A 22725-nucleotide genomic window follows, 5' to 3' on the forward strand; every position below is an offset into this window, starting at 1 on the left:
GAAAATAAAAGCTAGGGTCTCCTTCACATTATGGTGATGGTATCAGGTGGGAGATGATTACCATTTCGAAGTACCGCAGTATTCACAATGTGTATTTTACACAATGTAAAAAAAACTGTTATATTATGTCTCATGTATAAATGGTACTGCTCAGTTCAGGGGCATAACCATGGAAACTGTGGTTATTATTAAGTGATCATTTGCATGTCCATTAACTGCTAGTTTTTAGTTGAATTCCCATGTGACAGGAAGGCTTCAATGGTGAGTTATATAATTACCCTTCTCTATATCCCAGGAAATGATCTCACATTAGTGGGGTTAGATCATGTACGCTTAAGATTATCCCAGAATCAGAGTGCTGATACAATTTACTATCACTAAGGCACATGTTGTCATGTTTTATGTTATTGCTCTGCATGAGAAAAGTCTCTTTACTAAAGATGAAGGAAGCATGTTCCCTGATGCAATACTCTTTTGTTTTTTTTTAATGGATGTTGGTTTCTATTTGTCATGTCACCAAGTCCCTGAAGCTGCGGCACATACTGCAACCAGGCTGGAACTCATTTCGTTTATCACATTTTCTGCTGTGTATCTCTGCAGAATTGGTTTCTATGAACCTCAAATTGCTAGATTTTTAAAACCCTAAACATGGAAAAATACAAGAGAAGTTCTGACGGTCTAGGCATAAATGAAAGATTTTTCTTCTCAATGAAGGCAATGCTTTAGTTTACTTTCCATATGCCATATCACTTTATTGACAAAACAATCTTCGAATGCATATAAAATAAAATATAAAGCAGCAGCATGATTGGAAATTAAAATTCCTTAAACATTTAAAAAAAAAAAAGCCTCTCACCAAGGCTGGATATATTTGATTAAAATGATTAATTTCTTTAAAACATTTCAACGTCAGTGTACATGAAATCATATAGCATTAAACTTCGCTGAATTTATTAAAGGCACACTACGCGATTTCTGAGAAACATTGTTGAAAGTGCATTCACCAGTGAAAGGAGTGTCCACTAATAATGGGGGAGGGGCTAATGCATTGCTTATTTGTGAATTTGGGGGTGGAGCTATCAAGATAGCAGTGCAATACTTTTGGGTATGGCCATGTTTGTTTTGGTCGTTTTAAAAATCAACAATTATAGTCAGAAATGGCTTACTGCACCTTCAACAGGCAATTGTTTGTATTGCTAAATTCTTATTAGTTATTATTGTCCATGTCTTTCCTTTTAAAGTAAGTAATGCCATGTGTATATTAATGTGCACGCGTATAATTATTTTTCCTGTTGATCAGTACATTTCTTTGTTTATGTGCATTTTCAACTTCTCATCCACTGACAATAAGCTGGCTGATGTGTGTAGGCAAAGTGTAGAGGATGAGGAAGAGGAAGAGCCCCAGGATAACCAAAATGATCAAAGCAATGATGTACTTCTTGTACTTCTTCCAGATAAAGAACACAAAGGTTTTCAAGGGGTTCACAAACCAGTTGAAGGATGTCTTGGGGCGGCTTAAGGGGGAAAAAAATGTATGTAGCACATTTTAGTAAGTACACAATAAATATGCAAACTGATATGAATATCAATATATGCAAAGATAGTGTGTTTTAGTGTCTTACTTTGGTTTGTCCAGAGGTTCGGGTTCTTTGCGTGCTTTTCCCACAGGGTTCTTCTCGGCTTCTTCAGCTGTCACTAGGTGGAACTCTGCCTCTACTTTACCCTGCAAACCACATTAATGATTGACGAGTTTGGGTCTACCTTCACGAAGTAAACAAGTGTGTTACAACATTAATTTTACTCTTTGTTGATAAAAAAATACTTGTACCATTAGCAGAAAGGTGTTCCCACTGTTGTCCACAAACTGCAGATCTTCTGGTTTCATTTGGCTTCGCTTGCTCGACTTCTTTTTCTTCTTCTTCTTGTTTTTCTTCTCTTGTTCTGCCTCCCTCTCCTCTCTCTCAATGTCCTCTTGGCTCTTTAGTTTGATGAGCGGCCACCAGCCCTTCATCCGCTTGCTGCGGAAGATGGAGAAGCGAGGGCCAGCCTTGTCTTTGGCCATCTTAACAGTGCATTGCTCGGATGATTTTGATGCACGGACCATATCGCTGAGACGCAACTCTATGGATCCTGGAAAGGAAATGATGTTTTCATGACTAGAAACTAGAAAATGTCATACATAAATCCTTGACTAGTAACTATAACCACTAACCCAAGAAGTCGTTGGAACCGATGCGGTCATAATCCCAGACCTGCAGCACCAGAACAGCCGGTTGACGGAATTCAGTCTCTTCAAGGGCGAAGAGGGACTCCTTTTTCTTGTAGATGACTTCTTTCTCAGTAGGAAGATAGTCAAAGTGAAAGACAAAGCGCCAGTTGAAGTTGCCTTCTCCAGTGAGGGAATTAAAATGCACATCTGTCTCCTGTTTGTCATCTTCCAGACCTTTAATCCAGCTGGTGAATGTAAAAATATTTTTTAAATAGTAGTTTTTAATGTTTCTAATTTTTATATATGTAATACATAGTTCATATCTTTTTTAAAAAACACCTACATCCTCTTTTGATTAATTGAATGCATTCGTGCTTAATTAAAAGTTTAATGTCTTTTTAAAAATAATCTTACGTAGTCCAAATTTTTTATATGAAACCGAGGACTGTGAAAATCAAATAAACTGTACATTTTCTGGGCTATTTGATATCTTGTGCATTCTGACCTTTTAACATAGATGTCACTTGACGGCTCTCCGGTGAAAGGATTTACATCATCCAGTACGACATCATCAGTATTCCAGATGATCACACGCAGCTCATAACTAGAAACACAGGTGTAAATATTTTCATTACACATATTGCACATAAGCTAATTCTTATTCTTGAGAAAATTATCTTTAATTCCCATTTCTACGTCTTTTCTATGAGATTTTACTCTTGGAATAATGAATGCGTGCCGTTGTAATTACCTCTCTGGAAGTCTAGGTTTGATATTAACAGGTGGTGGAGGAGGTACATCTACAGGAAACATGTCAATCCACATGTGAACATAGCCCTGCCATGTCAAAAACAAAAACAAGATTATGTTGCAGCTTCATAGAGTACAATGGTGTGTCCCAATTTACCAACTTATACACTATGTTTTAGTGTGATTGATGTGCAATTTAGTGCAATTTTTTGTGTGACTAGTGTGCTTACACTGGAAACTCCAAAAGAGAAATGTTGTACTTCAAATGCCCAGATGATGTACTTAATTACCCGAAAAACTAAGAGCTTTAATAACGTCCTATAATAAAATGTTGGATGACACATTAACCTTTAATGATTCATACATAAGTTGATTGAGCATATAACACATCCAATAAATGTATAGTGTTCACTGTGTCATTTGGAAAACAACATAAAGATGGTTTAATTCATGCTAACAGGCCTTCACTTGCTAAGCAGTCACTATGATGGAGTCTGACCTGAGGGAGGCCTGGCTTTTCGGCGTTGAGCAGTGAGCGGACCTCCACGTGCTCAGGAACTAAAGGACATGCTCCCTCACAGAACTCTCTCATCTCCTTCCAGCGCTGCAGGACACTTAGAGCTTTATGCTCATCCAGCTCTGCATAGTCTTCCTCAGTCTTCTTATTCTTCTTCAGCAACTCTGCAGGATCAAAGTCTCATATTCATTTTTATATACGTATATTTCTATCTATATGTATCTCAATATCTATATATCTATCCATATATATACTGCTTGGAATTGCATTTTTGCTAGCGAATGTTGGACTTCAGTGCCATTAAACAATAAAAAGATATTTTTTGTATCTGTGTTTTATGGCAAACTCATTTTTTCATTAAATAAAGAGAACACAAAATTACTGTTTGTATTACATGAAGGTGCTTTGTAACCTTTATTTTATTTTAATAAACTGGTATTTCCACCTTCTGGAAAAGCCTCATTGGGAACTTTGAAGATCTTGTTGAGAACTTTCATTTCAGACTCTCTGTACTCCGGGATGGAATCCCATTTTTGCGGCAGAGCTCCAGTAATATCGCAGTGGGCTTCTTGGCATCTCTCCATTTATTATAGCCATCCCTGAAATCACAAGACATCCTAATCTGATTTAACCTGTAGAGAGTCAAATGAAAATCAGGCCACAAAACACCTGATTTATCTCAGTCTCTTAAATGTCTCAGCTGCAAACAACTTCTTAGAGCTCTTCGAATATGAGCCTAAAACAGTCAGTGAGCTTTGAGAAATTCTGATGACTACGACAGCAGTGGTCACGACAGAGATAATAATACTAATCATCATTATAGTAACTACCACCACCATCATCACAGGCTAAAACCATTACCCACTTATCATAATGAAGAGCCAGGCCACACCCGGCGCGATGGCGGCTATAGAAACGGTTCTCCAGGTCCACGCGGGTCTCACCAATAAGGTCATCAGAACCCACGAGGTCATGGTCAAACACGTACAGCGTGAGCTCGGTCTCCAGGGGGAAGGACACGGTCAGTTCAAACACTCTGTGGAAGACAAGTGCTCAGGATATCAAATCAGTGACCCACTCTGAAAACAGTCATATCACAGATTTATCCCCTTTAGCTCAAATCACGTTCTGTCAATATGTGCATGTGTCTTCAAGAGTTAAAAACACTGTACATCTAAAGCCTCTATGAAGAATTTAATTTAATCTTTCATTCTTACAGCCACCATACTAAATGTTGTCAATATATATTTATTCATTTTGTGAGCAGAAGGAACTTACTCTCCAAACACTGGGTTCAGTTGTTTGGGAATGTAGCGCTCTTTGCTGTCCATTTGCTGCTGGCCAACTTTTACCACTACATAGGGGTCTGCCTTTCCATTCGGATCTGTGGGTGCCAGATTGGTTGCCTTGGGGTTGAAAGGAAAAAAAAGCATAAGCAGTTCAAATTCAGATTCAATGCACAGGAAATATAAGGGGCAATGATTGAAAACTGCACCACTGGGAGGCAAGCGATGCACCCTTCAATGTGACATTCTCCATTTAAAACCATTTATCATTTTTCTAATTTTTGTATACAAACACGCAGGACTATTTATCTACAAAATATAAAAGCTGATACGAAAAAAAAAGTAAAGTTGCTATGTAACAACAGTTATTTTCTTCTGTATTGTGATGCACATCAGAGTGTAATGGATTATAAAAGAAAAAACGTAACATGTTTTTTTTAATTAATAAAATGGAATTTTAACAAGTGATACCTACTTTCACTACATATATTCTCACAAGGACTTTGATGGGTGTATTTTTGGGAATCCCATTAGTGATCTGACAGTCTGCATCCTCGTCTTCTGGAGCGATGGGGTATATCAGAAACGATCCCTGCAGTGAAGCACAGCTCTGCTTTAACCTCTAATCCTTGACTTTTTTCATGCATGCTGTCACACTGTTGATCCAGCGCATGAGAGCATGCCAAAACGCACATCTTACCTTATATTTACCCATATATCTCGTACTTTCATCTTCCTCTTCATCTTCCAGGCTGGATTTGCCTTTGTAGACAGGAAATATGTGCAACCAGTCCATGAACTGACTGAATTCGTTTTCAAGTTCAGACTTGTAAAGCTGGGGAATGAAATAACAAAAGGGGGGGAACAAAGAAAAAGGACAGAAAATGTCAATTGCAAATAGCTTTAGATGGCTAAAGAGCGTCAAGAAAACTCTGTAAACACTGTATTGAATAAAACGAAAGGATTACAGTTTGAAGTACATATCGAACCTGTAAAGTGGCAATTTTCTTCCTCTTTGGAGCAGGCGGCTCTATTTCAATCACAGCATCATCATCCTCTGCCTCTAGTGCTGCCATGCTCAATGGTGCTCCATCTGCAGAATGTGACATTGCACGGTTGCTTTAAAATGCATTAATTCCTAAGCATCCTAAAGCAGAGGATACGGTCACTTGGGATGCAATAAAAAGGGATGAATGTCATTACACAAGACAGTTGAAACCAAGTGACATCCATAAGTAAATTATAATAGACCTGTTCTCAGAAGTAATTTCACTTTCAAGCAGCCTAAAGATATTTAATGCATGGATGAAATAATTTACCTTCAGATTAGGAGATGTGGTCATTTAGGTAAAACTAAAAATGTCAACACATGAGAAAGTTCAATCCAAGTGTTATCCACAAACACGTTATGCTAGACCTAATAATTTCACTTTCTGTCCAGACCTAATTTATTTTTTATTGCATGTTTGGAGTAATTCACGCAGCAGGCTAACCGCAAGTTCATGTCTTGTTCATCAACATTTGCATTTTGTTATGTAATGCAAATGTGATAATCAATTTTTAAGCACCCAAATACGTTTTAGGCCTCTGTCCAACTGGTTTGACTCAGATGTCTTAATTTGCTGTTGTTTTTACCTTGCAAATTCAGAACGTCGATACATTTACCGATACAAGTGTCATTGACTTGTTCACTCAAATGATTTGTTCAAAAAAGCTCATTCATTTATAATAGAGTAAAAACAAAATCATGCTTGCACTTATAATACCTCCATCTTGCCCATCTTCCAATTCATCCTCTTTCTCCTCCTGAAGAAAAGATGGAAAGAAGTCATTTAAATGTTGAGAAAATCAACAAAGCACAATCTATTATCAAAATATAATTTATCACCTGTTTTTCGAGTTCAGCAAGTGATGCATAATATTTAGACCACCAATCAAGCTCCTCCTTTTCTGGTGGCTCCTCTTCCAACTCCTCCTCTTTTTTAATCACCTTTTTGATTGGAGACTGAAAATGCAGTTTTCCACAATACATTATTTAAAACATTTAAACTCATTTACTCACCCTTGTGTCATTCCTAACCATTAATTTGTGCACAGGCCTTTACACTCTAAACATGGACATGGATTTTTAAAAGCCAAAAGCACACACTCATGATTGAAAGCATCCCATTTGGATGTCAGCAGGGTCTTGGCTATTCAGTGGCTGCCCAATTAATCAGAGTGATCTAACAGCAGGAGCTCAAACTGACACAGGAACACACTTCACTGCACTCAACAAACCAGCAGATTCACACCATAATCAACAGGTTAATGTGTGCGAGGGGCTTCACATTTAATAACTGCAGGCTGTGGATGGTTAAAACATGTGCGCTAAGTACTCATTAGGAGCTATTTCAAACATCCCAAAGCAGCCAACTAACGTCATTTCACCCAGACTGGATACTCCATGACCCAATGGCAGCTGTATGAAAAAAATGCTTAAAAAATTTCAGAAAAGTGGTGGAAGATGGCAAACACAATTTCAGCTTTGGAATTTAGGGAACACTACAGAATGTGTTCCTTCTTATGGACTGAAAAAAACCAGTGGAACTTACCGTGACTAAGTTAAATGGGTTAACAGGAATTTTGCTATGCTTCAGAGGAAGTCCACCCAAGTCCATAGTGATCAGCGTGGCTAGAGGAGTGGTCTTCTGCGGAGGCTTCTTCTCTAAAATTGTGACAAAATGTTTAGGAATTTTCTATGTGAAAATATATTAAAAACTATAGTCTATATTCTATATTAAAAAAAGTCAGCAGTGACCATGTTTAAATGGCAAAAATAGTGATATTATTCCAAATGTGTTATTACTCTGATTAAAATCCATCTTATTTAGAGTGTCTATTGTTCAGTGCAATGCAGTCCAAATGTAGTTATGAATGCAATAGGCAGTCGTTTTGGATCAATCAGACTTATAAACATTGCAAGAAAAAAGCAAAAAGAGCTTTAGGAATCTCTTGAGCTCTCATTTTGTAATTTTACTGGAATTAATTATTGTGTGTTGCTGTTAAGGGCATGGATGAGAAAGTAGTTAATTGAATAAATCTTCTTACTTAACCATAATATACAGTAGATTCTAGAAAGGAATAACGTGCACACACGTGTGGTTAGTGTCTTTTGTCATTTCAGCAAAGTTTCATGCCATCCTAGTTTATAAAGAAAGAGAGTCTGGTGCACTTTTGAATGTAAATTATGCACACATATCAGAACAGCAGATGCTTTATTTTTTGGCCTTTAAACCACAAACATATGAGCTATAAAAGTTTCCATACCCTCAGGCTCTTCCTCCTCGTCTTTCCACTCCTCTTGGTCCCTGGGACCAAACTGCACAAGGTTTTGGACCACGTGAGTTCCCACTAGGACCAGCCTACCGAATGCTCTCTGCTCCATTACGAAGACAGTAAGAGGAGGATGCAGGTAGACAAGCTCTGGAAGTTCCTGAGGACACATAACCAGTTATGAGCTACTGTGAAGTGATGATAATAAAAGCAAGGGAAAGAAGATTAGTATTAAATCTTCATCAAATACAGTTGAGGTCAGAATGTTCAAAATCTGCAAAATGTTATTTATTTTACCAAAATAAGAGGCATTATAAAAATGCATGTTGTTTAATAAGTTATTTCACATAAAAGATGTTTACATAGATAACATAATAAGAGCTGAATTCATAAAAATTACCCTGTTCAAAAGTTTTATTATTATTTTTTTAAAGATTATTCTTATTTTGTTTAGTGATATTTATTCAGGAGTCTGTTGTTTACCTTGAACAGTTAAACTGCCTTCCTTTACATCCCACACATTCTTTGGATTTCCAGCATTTTTGTGTATTTGAACCATTTCCAACAATGAATGTTAGATTTTGAGATACACCTTTTCACACTGAGGACAACTGAGGTACTGATACTGCATATGCTACAAAACCATGCTTTGAGTTGGAGCTTGAAAACTTTTTCTAATTTGAAGAAACTTATTTTGTCTTCTGGAAAACATTTTTTTGTAGCCTCTGAAAGGCAGTACTAAATAAAAAAAAAAAAAAAAAAAAAAAAAAAAAAACGATATTTAAGCAAAATCAGAATAATTTACACATTTGCATTCTGTTCAAAGGTTTTCAACCCACGGCTCTTAATGCATGGGTTTTAAAGAAACACAACCTTAAAAAATAAAGGGGATGTAAACTTTTGATTATTTTCTCTTGTACACTATATGTAAACATCTTTTATGTGAAATATCTTATTTAGGTCAGTATTAAATAAAAAATGACATTCATGTATGATCCATCTTATTTTTGGAAAATTATTAGCATTTAAGAGAAACTGAAAGGGGATGATTTGACCTCAACTGTATTTGCTTTGGTGTTAGCAAAAGTCACCACCAAACAGTCATAAACAAAACTAATAAAGACTTCACATTGCACAATAAAACATTCTGAGCAAGAAATCTCACCACTGAGATGCACTCACTGCTTTTACCATTTCTTAAACAGGAAATGTGATCAGTGCTTGTATGGTAAGCATGTTCTCAACACAGCTCTTGAGATAAGGTCTAAAACTTTGAAATAAGGAAGTCTTACAACATCAAAGTGTTTAACCACATCATTGAAGTTGGGATTCAGCTTGTAGCTCTGAATTTCCTCAGACTCGATCATATGGCCCGCACACTCAATCTTCACTTGAGGTCGCTCCACTTCAAACAGGTTGACTCTTTTCAGGTCCCTCAGGCCCCAGTACAGCACCTGCCATTTAAGGGTTTGAGATCAAAACAACGTAGACAAGTACCAAACCAGTCAGCTGGCAAACTTGTACTGGAGGTCGATCCATGCTGCTATTTTAAACACTCTCTTGCAGAGTGATTTATGAACACATCTGATGAATTATGTTATTTGGCATTGAAAACCTTTAAATTGTGACATTAAATTAAAAAGTTTTCCTCAGTTTACATCTGTTCAAGTTTGCACCTCTATTCTGTATTTCCTGAGCACAGGTCGAACTCCCTCTGGAATGATAAAATAGCATTCTTCTTCCATGTACTGTGGTTCCTTGGGGTCAACGTCCAGTGGCAGTGCTGGCTGAGATGGATTATTGACACAAACATTTAAAAAGCATATTTAAAGACACTGATTACAAAGACTGTCTGATAACAATAATAATACAATATTAATATACCACAGCCAGATATAATAACAATATTATTTCAGAATATTACTTTTTTGAGCCTTTCTCAATATAAGAGATTACTTTCAAAAACATTAAATATTTTAATTTGTTTTCATTCAGGTGTATTAAGCTGCTCTCTAACAGACAAACGAAAGTCATATCTATACATGTATTAAGTGTCACTCTTCTTACTGCCACTTCGGTGAAATTAATGAGAAGAACTAGAGTCCCACCTCTCCGAAGTTTGAGTAATCCAACTCGATGAGCTCAAGAGCTGCCAAAATTTCTCCAGCTTTGCTCTTGCCTTTTGTGATCTCAAAAAACTGCAACTGGGGTTTTTTATATGGCTCTTCTACAAACTTCAACTCTGGCTTTGCAAAAGCACGACCAAGGGCTTGTGGACTGCCCTGTTATAACATTCAAACGCACCACAAATAAATTACACTGTATAATTAGCCATCATATTTCTGACTTCTCATATTCTAGACTATTCATTCATTGATGTTATATGCAAGTACTTTTAGACTTTGTAAACAGGAATAATCAATATGCTATGACATTAACTTTATTATATATATGATTTAACAATAAACCAAGACCTATGCATTTATTTAAAAATGTTTTTTTAAGTGCCATTTAAAGTTGATTCACAGATTACAGCATTCCAAAACGCATTAAAAACTATCACTCACTAGTTTGTTGTAGTCATAGATGTTGATGATGATCACAGGAGGGTCTTCTCTGAACTCGTCCTTACTGCCCTCCATCAGAACCTGATCGTAGAGGAGTAACTCACACCACGTCGGGGACAGAGTTTCTTCCATAACCTACAAAGAATAAAATCTTTGAACAATCTCTCGGTCACAAAATTGCAATCAATAAAGGCTGAATTTCTATGGCTCTTCAGATCTCAGTAGGACTGAATGGACTTGTCATAAATGGGCAATAAATCTCATTCGAATTTTTTTAATGCTTTTTCTATCCAGTGCTTTTTATTGGGAAAAGAGAGAAAAAACTCAAGTGTAAATACATATGAGACCCACCCGTGTGACCTGACACTGTGTGCTGAACACAACCTTGGCAAAGGGTCGGACAGTCCATTGTCATCGGCTGCAATAATGCCACGCGCTTGATAAATGTGAGCACGTAACTGGAAATAACGACTGTCTGGATGAAAGGACAAAAGGAGGGACTGTAATTTTCGTGAAATGTCATCCAAATTAAAATATATAGATTTTCAAAGCCGGCCAAGACAAATTATAGAGAACAGCCGAAATGTTTGCAGTAGCTAAAATGAATTTCATATAGTACCTTCCACTAATTTGGTGGGAGGCATGTTCTGGGAATTGATGCACCAGAAGTCGCCTCTTAGTAAATGGGTCTGAACTCTGCTGGAAGGCTGGTGACACAGTTTTTAGCATACTTTGTGATACCAAGCCACATATATACTTCCAGTTTCGCGAAGATTTCCCCCACTGGTCCTCCAGGGGTCTATAGAACAAACGAATTAAAAAATAAGTCATAGAAAACTGTTCAAAAGTTTTGGGTCAGCAATATTTTGATTTATGAGCTTGAAAGTCTTTTTGAGCAAGGCCGCATTTATCTTATCAAAATTACAGTAAAAACAATAATGTTGTTAAACGATTTTGCAATGAATGCTATGAAGTAGGAATTCACCTTCAAGTACACAGCAGTGATTTTACCGCAGTCTTTACCCTTCTCTTCCTCCACCAGCGAGAATAGGATAGAGGGGGCTGCAATCCTGGTGTAGGCCACTCGCCTCCCTCCACTCAGCATCCACAAAAACACATCAGGGAGAGTGCTCTGAGGCTGCCATATGAGAACACAAACACTTACTTACAGTTCTGGTGGTAAAAACATGCATTTTTAGTTATACATCGAGGCAATCATTAAGACGGAGCCAATCTTGACAGCATTACTTCAACAGCAAGAAAACGGAGCCTCTTTGCGATATTCTTGAGATCTGCCAGCCTGTCTTTAACTGTATTTCTGGTCACTCTCTTTCTCATTCTCAGGGCCTGCTTGGCCAGCAAAACCTGCAATTCACATCAAATTCTCAGTAAAGACTCTTAGTGGGTTTAACCATATAATTCATCAGTATACTTCTGTAATACCAAATCAATACCGTCACTCACAATGTTCCTTTTGATGAGGCCCACGCGGCACTTATCCAGGGTGTTTTGACGAGCATTCCTCTTCCTGTCTAAGTTACTGCTGTACTGCCTAAGAGCGGTAAGAACATGCTTTCTATTATCGATGATGTACGATGTAAGAGGGGAAATACAGACTCAGTATAGTCATGCAAATGTGTCCTACTTGCAAGTGGAAAAGAATTCCAGCACGGCATCCACCAAACGCTCTTTAGCCTTGATTTTTGATCTTTTCAACAGCATCTCCACTTCATCGATACCATATTCCTTGAAGAATATAAGACACAAATTCAATGTTAATGTCAATTTTAAGTCAAATAGATGCTTTTGAAAAACATAAGCAGAATAAGGTTTTTCATATTCTGCTCAAAAACACAATGTTAAATTTCTTCTCAGTGTCACTTGCCAGTCGGTCAGCCATCTTGGACAACCAGTTGCTGTTGTGGAATCGGAAGGTGTGATCCTCGAAGTAGCTCCACACAAAGCTACATGGTTTCTCTCGGAATAAGGGAATGCAACTGAATGATCTGGATGATAAAAATGATCACGTTTGCTGCTGTTCTTGCATCATCCTACTGCACTCCACATAAGGATAAGCTGTCAGTCTTGAGAATGTCATTTCACCTGTCGTATTCAGTGGGCTGTGGTCTCCTAGGTGGTGTGACGGATTTGTCTCGAGGGCCAGAGTTCAGAAGTTCATCTCTCTCCAACTCGTCGTCTGATTCCAACAGCGGCTGTCTGTCCTCAGCCAGATTCTCCTGACTACCACTCTTGCTGGACTTCATCACAACATCTGCAGTTTTCCCATAATTCCCTGTGAAGTAGTGTAAATGAAACTAAATATAATTAAAAACAGTACTAAATTGCTACTAAAAAGAACAAAGCTCTACATAAAATGACTGGCTTATACTCAAACAGCTGTTTATATTAAAGCTTATGCTATGAGATTAAACAGTCTAACCTTACCTATAGACAGCTCGAAGGTGACTGGTTTGGAGCCAATGGAAGGATCTATCATTGTCACCTCAAAGAAGGATGCAAACAACAAAAATTCATCCTTCTCTCCAGTGAAGTTCTGCATGAGGAAATAACAGATACACTATGGATTAATGTAATACTGCAGGATATATTGTATTATATTATTTTTAGACAACAGTTCAGCAAACAAGTAATGAACATTTTAGACATAAAATTGGAAATTATTTAGTCTATTTCTCCTCCAAGAAAGTCTCTAAGCAGCAAAGTAGTGAATATGATTCAGTATTTTTGAATATAGTGAATGCTTCAATGACTTAAAGAAAGAGTTTACTTAATTATTTATTACTCATACTCATTTATTACTCACGCTTATGTTGGTTCAAACCCATAAGACTTTTGTTTATCTTCAGAACACAAATGAAAAGATATTTTGGATTCATTCTCTGCTCTCTGGCCCTACCATAGACAGCAATGTAATTAACACGATCATCCAGTGAAGTAGCAAGGAGATCTGTAAAATAATCTTAGATAATAAATATGATACACAAAGAAAACAAAAATAAAGTTTTTTTTAACCATTTGTTACATGCCGCCGCTGACACAGAATAAAGTGAAAAGTAATCTCTTAGCTTCATAAAAGGATGTCACATGGATTAATTTACCGATCTCCTTGCTATGTTTCTGACATTGATCATGTTAATTACATTGCTGCCTATGGGAAGGACAGAGAGCTCTCATAAATCATCAAACATATCTTTAGTATGCGTTCTAAAGAAAAATAGAGGTCTTTACGGTTTTGGAGCGACATGAGGGTGAGTAATTAATGAATTTTAGTTTTTGGATGAACTATCCCTTTAAAGACAGCCCCTTTGTTTGTTTTCTAACTGAATAAGTGATGTTAATGAATTAATTAAGCAAATTATTCTTTGACTTCATAAAGTCACCACCTGCCATAACAATGTAGCCTGAAGAAACAGTCACTGAAAACTTCCACACACTGTTATATAATTTTGCTCACCAAATCAGATTTGAAGACCATAGAACAAACTCTTGTATGAGCTGAAATAGTACACGGTAGACTGTCTTTTCTCTTGCTATCAGGCAAACTTGGTCACTGACCTCAGGAAGAGGGTGAACATCTTCCACTTCCACTGTAACAGCAGCTGGTACCTCAGCGCCAACATCTTCAGCTTCTTCAGCAGGCCCACTGGGACTCTGCACTGCTGAATAAAATCATTTTCCAAATGTTATTAGAGTACTAGGACGTCTTTGAAACATGTTTGTGTGTGGATGAATGCATAACTCTAAAAACACACTGTATGTGCTAAAATTTTCATATTGCCACTAATGACAAACAAATTCCTGATGTCTGCCATTGGTTAAACAAAGAGGTAACCCTGCCCCAAATGTCACACTATTGGCTGAGCTAATGTTGTTATGTTTAGCCTATTTCAAGATGCACAAATAAATAGATTCTTGGGAACCACTTCAACACACATAATCCTTAAACCATATATTGAAACTACCTTCTTTGCCTGCTGTCTTCTCTTTGGACCTTCGACTCTTGCGTTTAAGAGTAAGCTTGCTCATTTTGCTTTTCACAGCAGCAATGGACTTACTCTCCGTGACCACAACTGTAGGGAGGAATAAACCTCCACACTCAGCGAGAGCAGTACTCTGCCCCTATAGAAGATCCCTTCACTCAGACCTTCATTAAGATCCTGTGGATGTCTCTCAGTGTGGAGTTTTGAGGAGAGCCGTAAAGATTGACCCATGTAGGGCAAAGGTGGGATTGAAACCCTGATGGATGGAGGAAAGACGGCAAAGTATATTGCAGAAAGAATATTAAGTTGTTCAAAAACGAGGTAACTCGAGGTAAATAAGGATGCAAATACATGACTGCGGAATATAGTACTGATGATCCACATAAACAAAAAAAAGAAAGATTCTAATTATTTAAATCACCCTCATGTTGTTCCAAACCTTCCAAAATATTGGTAATCAAACACATTTATTTCCTTTTGACTTGTACTGAAGCTGCAGCTGTTTGGTTGCCAATATTCTTCAAAATATCACCTTATGTTTTCCACAGAAGAAAGAAAATCAAATAGGTTTGGAATGACATGGGGTGAGTTAATGAAGAACTATCTTATTAAATTTGCAGTGGTCACTATTAAAACTGACCATTTCGATTGGGATTGGAAATTTGCAGAAGGTCCAGGAAGTGTGTTGCCACAGCCACATCTCCAATGTTGGCATCATCAAGGATCTGTATTTTGATTCAGTCGAGCAAGAGGAGAAATTGCTCAATGAAGGATATCTGTTCATTCCACTCAGGGGCATTAGTGTTGCTGTTTACTGATGTTTCCCCTGTTACACATGTAAATGTAATAATTTGTACAGATTTTAAACAAGCAATAAAACACATTTTTCAAATTTTACTTTTATTTTTCATTTTACAGTATTCTGCTATCTACTTCATGCAGCATTTGACTGAATCTGACTGAATCATACGCTGCTCTCTATATAGCATGTGTTACTTAAATAAGAACAGAGCATTTAAGTTTGGCTTCTGACACCACTTGAACTTTGTCAGAGACAAGCTCTGACATCATAACAATTTATTTTGAGCTGAAATGTTTGCCAATACCCTTTGTAAGTCTCCGAGAGCAGTTCAAATACTGACGCACCTCAGCCCATTTAACAAACAAACACACCATCAGGGTGTGCGTGTTTGTGTATCCCTTGACATAAGTGTTATTTCACATAGGATAAGTATGTGAAAATATACAAGGAAAAGAAACTAAAAGATTGAAAGATAATTTGACTGTTTAAATAGTAAAATCAAGCCATGAAACAATGCAACCAAACATATTAGTTTGAAATCACCTGCTGGCCAGCGAATGTGACCTGAACATAAGGGTCAAGGAAAACTTTCTTGTCTCTCATTATCTTCCCCATGAAACCCGAGTTCATGCTGGGCAGACCTTCAGCTTTGAAGATCTTCAAGACAAACTTTGCCCAAGGGCGTTCTGATGGCATCCTCTTTGGAAGAAGAAGGTTCCTACAAGCCGCAAGAAAAATGTACCAGTATATTAGGTTTCAGATGCTGAAAACTGAACCTACTAATGTCAATAACTAAAGAACCAAACATCTAATATTAATGTCTCTTTTAGGGAAAATATGTCCTTAAAGGAGAACAGCCATGTTAACATAAGGCAGTCTCTTACTTTTCAATGTCATCATTCTGGCTGCCAGCTGGTGCCAAGCTGACCATGCCCATGGGGTCTCCTTTCATCACCACGCTCACTGTGCACTTCACATAGCCTTTAATTCCTCGAGCGGGTATCTTTTGGTCAGTAAGCGGGCCCATTTCTGGTAGAAACGGTGATCTGTGAGATATATTGGATGTGTTAAGTTGTTGTAATTATAAATGTTGCAGTAGACCTATAATCATTCTTTTTACCACGGTGATGAGTTAATTATCACCATTAAAACGCGTCTAGGGAATGTTATTATCGTTTTACCAATGAAATGAACTCTCAACTTCTGTAATCTTTATTTAAGCTGTGTGTATCAAAGCTCGCAATAATAACTTTTTCTTTCTTAAGCTGGGTTTATCTGGGTTTACCCGGCTGCTGATACACTGTGCTGATGTCAATCTTAAAAGTTCCTATGCGGGACATCAAAAGGCAAGGATTTTCTTATGAACCACCTAAAATATAAGAAAAAGGAAAAATTATTAATTCACAACATTCATATTAAACATTGTGTAAGATAATGTAAAATATGGCAATAAATATATTACCTTACAAATCAAAAATTATTTGTATTATCCTTACTACTGTATATTTCTTACTGTTAACATGCATCTAAATAAAAGCGCATTAAAGCCATTTCAACTGCTGTATATGCAAAAAAACTTATGCAAGTCACTTTAAATGTCTTTAATTGCCCTCCGATAGTATTTCTGAGAATACTTACAGAAATCTCAATCACTTTATCAAAAGCACATCTTGTGTCTCTTGGAATTCAACATGAAGTTCTTAAAGACAAAAACAGAAACAAAACAAATCAGAGAAATGCCCAAAGCTTCAGATTCTTAAAGATGAGTTTTTGTGCAAATAGTTACCTCATTGTAAAATGGACAATTGGTAGACTTCTGAGTAGCTGTGTGCTTTTTCTCATCTCCAATAGTCACATACACTGCTGGGTTAATGTTCACCCCGACAAGTTTTGAGCTTCAATCACATTTACATTCACCTGAGCAGAAAAAAAAAGTTTAATAAAGACTTGAACATTCTAGATTCTCATCAAACAGAGTCAGGTATAAGGAAAAACTTTTAGAAATATTTGTACTTGAAATGGGCAGACCTTATTTTATTATTTTACCTGAAAAGACTTCACTTTAGGTGTGACAGCAAGCTTGTGCTTTGCTATAGCCCTGCAACGACTACACAAATAAAAAAGGGTTTTATTTATCAGACTTGTTACATTCTCAGATTACATTTCAAATATGGAAATTAAATGATTTTTTGTTTTTAGTTATACATTTTTAAATTATACATTTGTAACGTGTTGCATTACACTGCATTGCGGTAAAATAGGTTTCTTTATGGTGTAATGTATTAAACTAGAAAAGTATAATGTAAAAATATATATAGTGTAAGTAAATGCATAAACTAAAAGGTAAATGAAAGTCACCTCAGAATGGGTGTGAATGCTACATTGGCACATTCGATATCTGCAAAGTCATAATCATCATCGTAGTCATTATCATCATCTTCGTCTCCTTTCTCTTCATCAGTTTTCAAAAGACTGCGTCCGATCATTCTCGTCTCACGATCCAGCTGCTGAGGACGCAAGCCGTCTGAAGAACTACACATTATTAAATATGTCAATGTGAATTCCATTAATAAAGGATATGAAAATATGTATGAGTTGCACGTAGCACAGATGTCCTTACTTCGGTTCTGTGAAGCCTGTGTTCCTGATGACAAGCTCTGAGCTGAAATAAAGTACATTCAGATTTACAAAAAAATTGACACAAAACTTAAAAAATGTGACTTAGTTATTAAATAAATGAAATGAGTACATCCATCCTAGACCCCTGCATTTAAAGACCCCTAAACCTCTGCGAAGACTATAAAATGCAAGTGATTGCGCTGGTGCCTCTAGCGTGCTTTTTAACTTTTAAACATTGTTAGCTATATGCTTTACCTGTTTTAGCATATGTATAGATTTGCTTTTAGGCAAGTTGTCATAATTTGAAAAGACTAAATCGATCAGTCATAGTTTACGATCAGCTCACTGTCTGCTTGATCATTATGCATTAAAAAAACGTATAAACTATTTAACAAACAAAAAGTGCTCCAAACGTTTTCTAAATTAACTTAATAAAAAAAGGAACTAAATATAATCATTTTGCCATTACACTCAAAACCTAACTAGTTTAATAGCTGAAACAGTAGTAGAATGGGAAAAAAGACGGCTTAGGTCGGTAATTCTGATAAACTGTCTGCCACAGGCTGGGTTAGGAGTCTATAATTGAAGATTGAGGAATAGAGGAAAGGAAGGAGGGACTGATAGAACAAAATAAAGAATGGAGCCTAGGGTAGGAAGAAATAATTGATAGAGGCAGGGAATGAGGGAGGATAAAAGAAAAGAAGAATGGATGAAAATACATAGCACAATGGCCGGATGGATGGATGGAAGATAGAAAAGGAAGAATATACGGAAGTAAAGAAGAGGTAGAAAGGTAGAAAGAAAAGATGGCTGGATGGATGACGCATGGAGAAAAGGAAGTAAAAAGGGTAGAATTATGTAAGAAAGCATAAGTAATAAAAGGAGGGAAAATAGATGGGATGAATGAACTACTGGACGAAGGAAGGAATGAGAAAAGAAAAAAGTTGGAACGGATTTTGGAAGGAAGATGTTGACAATGAAAGATGTGAAAATAGATAAAAGGAAAAGAAGAACAGATGAAAAGAAATACAAAATGAAAATAGAAAATGGATGGAAGAAGGGACAGAAGAAAGGAAGGCCAAATAAATGAATTGCTGGATGGAAAAAAGGGAGGAAGGAAATAGAGGCAGAAAGGACTAGTGGATTGCAAAGGACAGAAGAGATGGATGTAAAGAAGAAAGGAAAAATGCAAGGTAGCATGGATGGGAAAAGGGAAGAAAGGAAAATGTTGGAATGGATGGAAGGGAGATGTTGAAATAATGAATAAAAGGTAAAACAAATGAAAGGTAAAACACTAGGAAAGGAATAGTGGATGGGAGGAAGGAAGGATGGATAACTGGACAGGCGGGTGGAAGGATGAGAGGAACATAACGACGTCTCTCACCCGTCAGTGTCCTGTTCTCTGATGAAGTCATCACCGTCCCCACCCTCTGCAGCCCCTGAAGAGGGTTGTACTTCACCTCCAGCTCGATGTAGATCTACACAATAAAATCCATCAGCGCACACCAACATCCACCACACCACTGTGAGAATATGATGAAGAGTATTTGTTTGATTCCCTCACATCGGTGAGACTGTGCTGAGCGTCTGTGAGGGCTCCCGAGGCAGCAGCTGCCCCACAGACACCACATGCTGCAGGCTGATCACCAGCCTTCCCAGCAATCTGTGCACACACGGGGATACACTCAATTCTTCTGGAACGTTATGTTCATTAAAAATCATTTAGTTCATTTCCCTCGTCTTAGTTATAATGCAGGCTCTGACCTGTTGCTGAACATCTTACTGCAGTTGTAGACGCTGATTGACAGAATTTCATCCCTCTCGACCTTTCCATAGTGAGGCCATCTGAAGTGCTGGAGTCATGCAAAAACACACCAACAACAAGAGGAAATACTGTCTGTCCTCCGACATCCAGTCAGCGGAAATGAGTAAAAAGTCTTTATTACTTTGAAATATGGATATTTCTCTTACAAATGCATGGATTCGCTACAGGAGGCCTTTAGTCTCCCAGGAACCACGCAAGAGGCGTTTTATTACGTTTGTGCACACTTTATTTAACGTGATTCGGACTGTTAAAGGGAAACACCCGCACACTACAATGATAGAGCTTGGGCAATTTATAATATAACTGCAACTGGATCAGCCTGAAAGAAGAAAGTCATATGCAGCTAGGATGGCTTTAGGGTGAATATTAACAGTCTAATTTTTCATTTTTAGGTGAACTAACCTTTTAAAACAAAACATACAAAATGATTTTTGGACGTAGGCTTATTTAAATTTGATTCTTTCATTATTTTTGGAACATTATTAGTGCTGAAGTAAGTTATGCAGCCTAATTATTTATTCTGTGCTTAAAGTTATTTTTAACATAGCCTATATTTTAATTAGAAATCAAAACAGTATGAATGTTTTGCTCTGTCACTTCGATTAATTTGCCCTGGCCTTCTTTCAACACTGATGATAGTCAACAACATTTTTAGTAGTAAGCGGTTACTTTAAATTGGATACATTTTTGTAATAGTCATGCTTTACTGTACTTTTGATGAAACTAATTATCATAAGGGACTTTTTTTCAAATTCTTAATTGAATTATTCCAAACTTTTGACCGGTTACATTAAATATATCGACAAAAAAAACCTATAAAATGGTGGTGTTTGTATTAGATCTCTCCCTTCTTTACGGTCACACCGCATTTCTCAGAAATGAAAAATCCCAAGGACTTCCTCCTCATAACAACGTTGAACATGATTTATCTTCACTCAGATTGAGCGTCTTTTCTTTCTCGTCCTTCCCACCATTCCAGTATCTGTTAGCTTAAGTTAAAGGATAACCTTGTGACAGACCTCTAGTCAAATATTTTAATTTCATTACTGTATCTGAGCTGATAGATGTGGCTGTTTACAAGACTTTGGGAATGTTGAAGTGCCTGTGGCAGACACAGCAGGTGTGGTTATCCTGAAGACCTCAGCATGCTCAACTAAACACTGACTTCAACTTCATTGGGCAGCTATGTTCGTTTACAGGTCGTCTTTCCAAACGTATTATGAAAAAATAACGTAAGATGTTAAAGTGTTAACCAGCATACTGCTCAGTAACACTTTTATTCAACAACGACGCATTTGACTGATCAAATAGTGAAGTAAACACATAATAATAGTAAACAAATCGGTGTAGAATGACTTCTGACGGATAGCGTGACACTGAAACTTAACTTTTTTGAATAGTGCTAACTTTTTTACTTTTCCAAATATCCTGTGGCAATCACATAACTTCGTTAAAACAAATTCAATAAATATCAAATCAGCATAAACCCAACCAAAACAGTTACCTCGTTGAAGATGGCTATGTTCTCACATTGAAGGATCTTTGTTTTGTGAGTAAAACCTGGACAGCAAACATTTTCTTTTCAGAAGTCTTGCATATACAAAGATACGACACATTCTCCACTTAAACAGAAAATAGAAAGCATAACAACACGATTATTCCTCAGTATCTGGCACTTACCTCTAAAAGACAATTCCACTTTCCTGTCATATTTCCCTGGCAGGTTATACACCTTCTTTAAAAGAACAGTGATAGACATGGTCGGCTGCTGCCGTGTTTCTGTGTCTAGTAATCCTGATCCACTGGGTTGGTTTTGAGTAAAGTTGGTCCTCGTTGTTCTTAAGGTACAAACGCTACTGCGTGCAAATACATCCTCAGTTAAGCCACTTTCAAATACCCATTATCCATGTAGCCTTCGAAGTCGAGGCATTCGGTCCGACACCTCAAGGAACTGCTGGAAAACTCCCCAGGCGAAAGACTTCTTGTAATATTTACCTATGATAATTTAATAGCGAACAGTTGAACTGTTAGTGAACCAAGAGAAGCGTAATCCAGGTGAAAGAAGGTGTTCACTTCATTTTCATTTTATTTCTAAATAAATCTGTACCACACACACAATTAAAACTACACACACACACACACACAAACAGAAACAAATATTGTGTGTTAACAAGGCAATTTTATTTTATTTTTGACAGTTTTATTTTAAACCAAAACTGCTGTAACTAAGTGACAATGGCTTCTGAAGAACATACTGCTGTGTAAACATTATTTCATAAGGGGCAAAACACATCCATGATATGATTATGATCCCATTCCCTTCAAATCATTAGACTGAAAAGATTTTTTTAAACAAGATAATTGTCCCATAAGGCTACTGTAGGCAAGCGCAGCGTCTGCGACTAAAATCAAGATTTAGTGTAGAAGTGCAATTAACTTTACTGTGCGATTAAGGTGCAAACATTTGTCTAAGATAAATCAAATTAACAGCACTACTTCTGTCATTCCATATGGATTTTTAAAACATTATTTGACACAAATGTACAAAATCTTCAAAAAAACAAAACAAAAAAAACCAGATAAGGCATTCTATGGTCCAAATCTACATCTTTACACCAGTAAACCAGTATCCCATTCTACTCAAATTCAAACTAAATAATGATCCTCAGCACAGATTGGTCAAAACAACAACATTGGCAAAACAACTCTCAAAGATAGTAGCTTCTGACGGCTTTTGTTTGCTAGTGAAAAACATGCAGCAATTTCTTTGGTAATGTTATAGCTACTCTATTATGGCAACATGATTATTAATTGCAGCATAGTGGTTTATGAGT

The 22725-nt window shown here is 37.0% G+C and overlaps 2 protein-coding genes and 1 pseudogene across 2 annotated transcripts; all 3 read right to left on the minus strand.

Moving 5' to 3' along the window:
- Positions 1 to 739: 739 nt before the first annotated feature.
- Positions 740 to 14736, minus strand: LOC122332694 (fer-1-like protein 4). Its single transcript, XM_043230070.1, is given in 35 exon segments — positions 740 to 1514; positions 1623 to 1723; positions 1829 to 2130; positions 2213 to 2454; positions 2715 to 2813; positions 2961 to 3046; positions 3459 to 3640; positions 3922 to 3996; positions 3999 to 4075; positions 4342 to 4512; positions 4755 to 4882; positions 5238 to 5354; positions 5463 to 5597; positions 5752 to 5855; positions 6529 to 6568; positions 6651 to 6767; positions 7357 to 7469; positions 8072 to 8237; positions 9370 to 9531; positions 9754 to 9864; positions 10186 to 10359; positions 10645 to 10779; positions 10996 to 11042; positions 11045 to 11119; positions 11264 to 11293; positions 11296 to 11443; positions 11630 to 11782; positions 11893 to 12009; positions 12109 to 12196; positions 12290 to 12390; positions 12530 to 12650; positions 12748 to 12937; positions 13090 to 13198; positions 14221 to 14324; positions 14628 to 14736. Coding segments are annotated over 35 exon segments (4365 nt in total). The 5' UTR covers positions 14692 to 14736; the 3' UTR covers positions 740 to 1333.
- Positions 14737 to 14803: 67 nt separating this feature from the next.
- On the minus strand, positions 14804 to 16474 carry LOC122332697 (otoferlin-like). The gene is made up of 4 exons (XM_043230072.1): positions 16332 to 16474; positions 15991 to 16165; positions 15286 to 15370; positions 14804 to 14901 (listed from the first exon to the last, which is right to left on the minus strand). Exons 1-4 carry the CDS (start codon positions 16472 to 16474, stop codon positions 14804 to 14806), a joined length of 501 nt encoding a protein of 166 aa, XP_043086007.1.
- Positions 16475 to 17104: 630 nt separating this feature from the next.
- LOC122332698 lies at positions 17105 to 21650 on the minus strand (annotated as a pseudogene).
- Between the last annotated feature and the right edge of the window lie 1075 nt (positions 21651 to 22725).

Source organism: Puntigrus tetrazona, unplaced genomic scaffold (genome assembly GCF_018831695.1).
Source record: "Puntigrus tetrazona isolate hp1 unplaced genomic scaffold, ASM1883169v1 S000000144, whole genome shotgun sequence".
Lineage (NCBI taxonomy): Eukaryota > Metazoa > Chordata > Actinopteri > Cypriniformes > Cyprinidae > Puntigrus > Puntigrus tetrazona.

Coding starts and splice junctions, on each gene's coding strand:
- LOC122332697 (XM_043230072.1), bottom strand. CDS start 16,474: ATGGGCCCGCTTACTGACCAAAAGATACCCGCTCGAGGAATTAAAGGC. Junction 15,371..15,990: donor TCACATTCGCTGGCCAGCAG/GTGATTTCAAAC, acceptor ATCAAAATACAG/ATCCTTGATGATGCCAACAT. Junction 14,902..15,285: donor TTCCAATCCCAATCGAAATG/GTCAGTTTTAAT, acceptor TCCATCCATCAG/GGTTTCAATCCCACCTTTGC.